This window comes from Nanorana parkeri, unplaced genomic scaffold, assembly GCF_000935625.1.
Source record: "Nanorana parkeri isolate BGI_ZX_2015 unplaced genomic scaffold, ASM93562v1 scaffold810, whole genome shotgun sequence".
Lineage (NCBI taxonomy): Eukaryota > Metazoa > Chordata > Amphibia > Anura > Dicroglossidae > Nanorana > Nanorana parkeri.
Window position 1 is genome coordinate 387,480 of NW_017307078.1, and position 6,793 is coordinate 394,272.

The 6,793-nt window shown below is 42.1% G+C and overlaps 1 protein-coding gene across 1 annotated transcript in view; it reads left to right on the forward strand.

Moving 5' to 3' along the window:
* The first annotated feature begins 1,289 nt into the window (after positions 1-1,289).
* CNTD2 (cyclin N-terminal domain containing 2) overlaps positions 1,290-6,793 on the forward strand; it is a 9,828-nt gene continuing 4,324 nt past the window's right edge. The window contains exons 1-6 of the mRNA XM_018565068.1: positions 1,290-1,299; positions 3,810-3,881; positions 4,781-4,868; positions 5,415-5,572; positions 5,804-5,902; positions 6,351-6,506. Of these exons, the coding sequence (XP_018420570.1) occupies positions 3,810-3,881; positions 4,781-4,868; positions 5,415-5,572; positions 5,804-5,902; positions 6,351-6,506 (573 nt within the window). The 5' untranslated portion in view covers positions 1,290-1,299. The remainder of the gene's footprint in view (positions 1,300-3,809; positions 3,882-4,780; positions 4,869-5,414; positions 5,573-5,803; positions 5,903-6,350; positions 6,507-6,793) is intronic.

Consider the following 6,793-nt stretch of genomic DNA (forward strand, 5'->3'; position numbering starts at 1 on the left):
AGGGGACAGTATAGATATAGCCAATGCATTTTGGGGGCTCATACAAATACCCTCTTCATCAGGGCTTACTAGGGGAAGAACATGAATCAGTACTGTAATGGCTTACTAAGGAGAAACATGTATCAGGACTCACAAGGGTATCCTGCCGTACTCCTTACCGGACAGCACCTAGGAAGATGGGTTCTGAAGTAACCGCTGATGGCGCCGCATGGATCTGTGATGGCTTACTAAGGGAGAACATGTATCAGAACTGTGATGGCTCGTTTTGTAAAGTGTCTAAGAATGCACAGAGATCTTGGCGTTGGCTATTTCTATATTGTCCCATCAACCTTACATTGAATAAAAATGCATCTGGACTATTAAATAGAGTGTGGTGCTTCAATTCACAATCCTGAAGTTTGACACTACATACCAAGGAGACTGCGGGGATCCTTAGGAATGTAGAAGCTGCCTGTCCGGTATTCAGATCACCTAGACTGACTCTTTCATATCCTAATTGGTCAGCCTCACCGATAGGATAAACCTTGTGGGTCCAGCGCTTTCATTCCACTTCTTTCCAGTGTTGCAGCCTCTGTCAGTCTCTCTGGGCTTCATTATGACCCCTATGTCCCTGATGAGTCCTGCAGTGACAATGTGTTTGGAGGAAGGAACCACAGCATGTGGTGTTGGACAAGGCATTCAGCACTTCCAGAAGACACTGACCTAACCTGTGCCACTGGACAAGATGGGAAGTCAGAGACACAGTCCATCAGTGAGGTGCATATACTACCTCTTCCATAGCAGGGGGATGACGATTGATTTCTTTAGAGACCTGATTTTCATGTTGCCAATTTGACTTTGATGCAAAAAAACCTCAAAGCATTTATTAAGCATTTATAAACAACCTGCTTCCCTATTTATAATGGTCTGGCCCCCTAGCAACTTCAGCGCGAAATTATAGCTAATTTGCCTACAAACATCAGGTGGTCATAATAATCTGGCCACTCAGTGTATAGTCCCCAGGTCTACCAAAAATACAGACATCCAGTCAGACCGGTCCTTACCGTCCACAGGAAATCGTACAATTGGATTGTCATGTGTGCGGTCAGCTTCAATATAAACTTTAAAAGAAAAAAAATCTGGTTGACATAGACAGTAATGAGCTATTTATTTAGCCCAGACACTTTCTTCACTTTCCATAAAGTAACCCTTAGCATGGGGTCCATTCCATATTTTACCCAGAGCAGCTAAAAGGTTACCCAGGATACCTTGCAATACCTCCTAATGAGTCAATTTAGTGGAGTCAGACCCACAGCACAGGTAAGAGTGTGCATACAGAAATGTACATATACAGGCAAATTGTTATTTATTTTGTTTACCTGTACACAAACTTGCATTAAGATCCCACCAGGTGTATAGACCTCAGCAAGTTCACCATGCATAGATCTAAAGTGGACTCCTAGCATTCCCTAATTTGTTTCAATCACAGTATGAATTGGTATAAGACGTTTCTGTGTATGGTTTGTAATAGACATATGTTCATAGAGGCTCATATATTTACTCACACTTATGCTCTGCTTTCTGGATACAAGCGCTGAGCGATGAGAGTGCCTTGCTGGTCTCCTTAGTTTGCTGTAAAGTTTCCAGACATGGGGGTTAATTAACTAATGGAGTAACGGCTGTTCACCAGGGACCCATTCACACCAGGGTAATGTGTAATGGTGTGCTATGATGCAATTTATCTTGAATGGCTCCCTAATCACCTGCGTTGTGTTGCACTGACCAAACGTGCTGAAGGTCCGCTGGGTTGTGTTGGTAGCCCATTCACTTGAATTAGCTACCTAATGCAACAGGTGTTAATGCACCGCAGCAGACCACCATGGTGTGGATGGGCCTTTAGCAAAGTGAGCATCACTAAATAAGGTGAAGCTGTGTTCAGTCCAAATACCCAATCAAGTACGAGGGGAAAAAAACAAATCACTTTAGAAGGTGAACATGCTTTTTGCAAAGTGTGATTCCTGTACCCCAGTAAATGGGTCATAGTGTTGGTTAAAAAAAAAAAAATGATCTCTGTACAGTCTCTAGCGATGTAAAATGCCCATGGCAGCCTGCTGCTGTGTTCACGTGTGTTGGAAAAATGAGATTGTTACTTTTATTTTGCACATGAACAGCCTCATAAGTCGAATCTTCAATTTGGGTAATTCGTGCTTGAAGATGCTCACTGAATTAGCCAAGTTGTGATGTCATACAGGCCTTTACCCTCAGTCCCATCTCCAAAATGGCAGCACAAAGCATGGTCAATAGAGAGAAAACTTCCCGCAGAATAGCTGTGAATGGAATGATGTGGGGCCCTCGGACATCCAACAACACTACACTATGTGAATGCAGCAAGAGGCCATGTATTCTTTGCTTAGGCTTTAGGTCACAATAAAATTGAAGCAGCAGTTGTTTTATTTATGGCAGGCAAGGGGCACTAGAAATAATAGATCTGGTAACAATGACGTGCCATATTGATTCATGCATAGTTGCCATATTTAAAATAATTAGAAGGGACACCTTGAAGGATATGAGAAGAAAATGTAGGTGTAGCCAATATAAGTGTGGCTTGTGATGTCATACGTTGCCCCCTATGCTTCTCTATGCTTTCATTAAAATGGGGCCTGGGGGTACAGTGACGATAAACTGAGAGTAAAATAAGTCCAATTGCTGGTGTCAGTGGAATCAAATCAACTCCACATCATTGGTTTTAGTGGGATCAATCCATGTTACACTGATCTGGCTTGAATGACATTTTCTGATTGCTTCTATAGGATTCTGAGACTTGCTTAAACAAAGCTGTTAGAATCCTCCCCATAAATTACTGCATAGCCTGTTAACAAACAACAATATAAAGGAATACAAAATATAAAGGGGATCACTGATGGTGGCTCATAGCAGCTAGTCGAACGTTTAGTTCTAATTACTCCAAAGCCATGATGGAATTTGGTTAAATACAGATATCGACTTTTCTGAACCTGACTGAACAACCAGCCAATATGAGCCATGCCATGTTTTTTTGTTTGTTTTTTAATTCTTCCCACCCCCGCCTCCCTGCATGATGCACAAATCTCCCTGGTGTCCTCTCATTCACTGCTCTTATTCAGCATGTATGGACCCTGCACAGTACCACTTCTCTTGTTGGATATTCTGGCTGTAAATCTCAGTATCTGCTCTTATTTGGTATGTATGTAACCTGCACAGTAGCATTTCTCTTGTTGTGTATGCTGGCTGTAAATCTCAGTATCTGTTCTTATTCTGTATGTATGCACCTTACCAGAGCCCGATCTATTTATTATCTGCAAATATCGAGCTGTGCAGATATATGCCAAAACGAATGTTCTTTAGTTGTTTTGCTTATAAGGCATATAAGGCAATGTAGTTTCGAATGGGTTTTTACGTGTAATATCTCATTCTGGCCAGTAGATGGCGATGATGAACACAGGAAATATGTTCCAAGCTCCTCATCGCCATCTAGTGGTCATAATGTTGTATAACATTTGAGAATACATTGCCTGTTAAAAAAAACAAAACAAGAACGTTTGTTTTGAGATTCTATGACAGGTCAACATCTCCCTAGTCATCAATTCCGATATTAAGCTCCATCCCTTAAACAATTTAGCAGAAGCACTTTCACCTTACTTATTACCCTATAAACTGTCACTACAGGTTGCCATCTCTGCAATATATGAACCTTGTTTGTGCTTAATGGAATATACAGTTTTAAGAACCTCATAAATGAGACCATGATAGCGGAATCCTGTTGTATCCAATGTCATCTTTGCTACTTTCAGATGGAAGGAAAAAGAGAACCATTTAAGACTAAAGACAACAACAGAATTCTATGCAAGAAAGATGAGAAGAAGGTGAGATACCATGTGATGGAAATAGATGTGTAGATTGAATTGTTATGATACAGTAAATGCTGATGGCAGATCCGGTTTGATATCGCTGGGACAGCTTTAGTATATGTGAAATCTTCTATTTGGTTTACTGCAAGGCTCTTCCTGCCAAATGAGAGGTCCAAATAGGAGTTTAAGGGCCCCGCAGCAGAATCTGAGACCTATACCCTGTGTCAGGTTTAGTTATGGCCATTCTGAGCTACAGAACGGTGTGCTGATTAGTGAAGTGAGTGATTAGTGAGCGATGGGGTCTAGATTCCATTTTGTACATGGCTGCAGCATAGGGAAGATACAAACCAAAGTCATGTTTTACATTTAGGTTAGCCTTAAGGGACAATTTACATCTTTGCATTTTTGCTTGGTGCAGTTTCAATTATCAATAGAAACGCATCTCAACACATGTAAGCTTGCCATGATGTGCATTATGATGTGTGTTAACTAGGGATGCACCAATACCGTTTTTTTCGGTAGAGTACGAGTACCTATATTTTTTTTAATCGCCCTAGCCGAATACTGGTGCCGTGTGCCCCGATTATCGAAAGAACACCGGCTTCACTACCCGAGGCTGCCTGGCTTCCTGACCAATCAAGAAACCGTGCAGTGGGTCATGAGGTGCTGCCCAGCTTCCTGGCAACTGTTATAACTTTTTTCCCATTTCCTATCCAATACTAGAAGAAAAAAAAAGATTTTGGCTGGAGTTTCACTAAACAAAGGTAATATAGGACTATATCCAGTGGAACTTAATTAGGAGGGATTGTGTCCCTTTGCTATATACATTTTAGGGATATTTCTAAGTCTAGATCTGAAAAATGATGATACCTCCCGCCATAAATCTGTAAACCTCTTCTGCTTCTCACCAATAGAAAAAGAGTCTTCTATCTTCCACAATATCATCGGTGACTGACAAAGTAGCCACCACGGTCATAAACTCCATCTCACTCACTAAAAAAGGTAAGACAGGTGAGTTCTCAGTGCATTGGAGGGTCATGAGGTTCTATGTCGAATATAGGGAGAGATCTTCTACCTGAACATTATTATCAGGTCAAGTGTGCTTGTTCTGGGTACAGGAGGGATGGGGATGGTGGAGAGACTAGGCAGCAGGGTGGATGTGATAAAGAAGTGAATAAATATAATACAACTAATACAAGTATTTACTCAGGATTCAATGAGGTGCCAGAAAGACAATGAGCATGTACCCTACGCCTTATACCCAGACCTTGATTTGCCATTAAAGAAGAACTCCGTTGCATTTTAAAAATAAACCCTTGCAGCCGCCCACACAAAGCGAGGGTTAAGTGCCCGTTTTTCCTCTAGGGGCTCATATAAAAAAAATATTCTCACCCAATGCTCGATCCTGTCTCCCTGCTAGACCAGTCTCTGCAGCCAGTAAAGGATGAGACATTATGGGTTTCTGTATTTGGTGTAGAGAGATCTCCTAACTGGATATGTTACATTGTAGATAACTGAATATCTTCATCTTTGCATATATCTTCACAGCTGCTCCAGACACTGCAGTCAATCAGACCTCAGTAACAGTCATCTCTTCTGGCCCCTCATTGGTCGATCTATGGAAAGAAGGTGTGACCCAGTCCATGCTGGAGCTAGCCATGGCTGTGGAGCTGGAATATGCTGCGGACATCTTCTCAGATATGATGGTAAGGAATGCACCCAGGGTGGTCAGACACCATCTGACTCTTTCAGTAAGGCAATGGCGGTGTGCTAACTGCACAAACTCACTGGAATCAGATTTCACCTTTTACTGAACATATTAAACTGAGATCTGATAGGTGGCTTCTTATTGCCCACTGGCATTGCACTTGGATCACTTCAATAATGCCAAATGTCTCCTCTACGCCTACTAACAGTGCCATATCTGTACTTCCTAGAAGAACCAGTGCAAGCATGTCTTCCAGGCTGCTGACATTCCAAAGTCAGTCACTTCAGAGATGAGGACTATGCTGGTGGACTGGCTGGTCCAAGTTCATGTAAGTATCCTCCTATCTCTCACTGTTTAGGTACTTTTTATGGTCTAAGTAACCTTTTTATGAGAAAATTATGTTGTTGAAATCCTTTCTTTTTGGAAAAGGCTAGTTGCTTGGCTGTTAGTTATCCACTGGCTTCAGCAAGGTAGTTCAATGGTTGCCTCCATGTTTCTTCCATAACAGGTTTCCATTTGCTTATCAACTTTTTTTGTCAATACAACAAAAATCTTTGATGTGTGAAAATAAACAATGAAAAACATGACTTAATAATTTGGGTAGTGTAGAGAGAGAGAGAGAGAGAGAGAGAGAGTCTCCTGCCAGTTCAACAGGTTACCCTTAAAACAAGCTGGTGGGGGCTGTGGAATCTGACTCCTATACCATTTTTATTTACTAGTCGATTATAAATGCCTCGGTCTTTGATATTGGTATCACCCATTGTGTCTTGACATAGGAATATCTGGGCCTACAAGACGAGACCCTCTACCTTGCAGTCTTTTTAATGAATTCCTACATGAAGGTTCACAAAATCCAAATTTCTCTACTCCAGCTCCTGGCAGCCAGCTGCCTCTTCATTGCCTGCAAGATGGAGGAGACACTTATCCCTAAGGTAGGCTGATGGGTGAGAGGAACATGTGTATGGCCAAAAAGGCTTTATCAAAATGTACTTCGCAAAGAGCAATGTTATGTTTGTAAAAAGAGCAGAGTGGGTGGTAGATGGGGCCCATAGTCTAAGGGGTCCTTAGAACCTCCATATTCATACTTGGCAAGGTTATAAGGCACTGGCGGAACTACCAGGGTCGCAGCGGTCGCAATTGCGACCGGGTCCTGGCGTTCCGCCTGTTGGGTGGGGGGGCCCAGAGAGGAAGCAGAGGGCCCGAAAGCTTCCTCATGCTG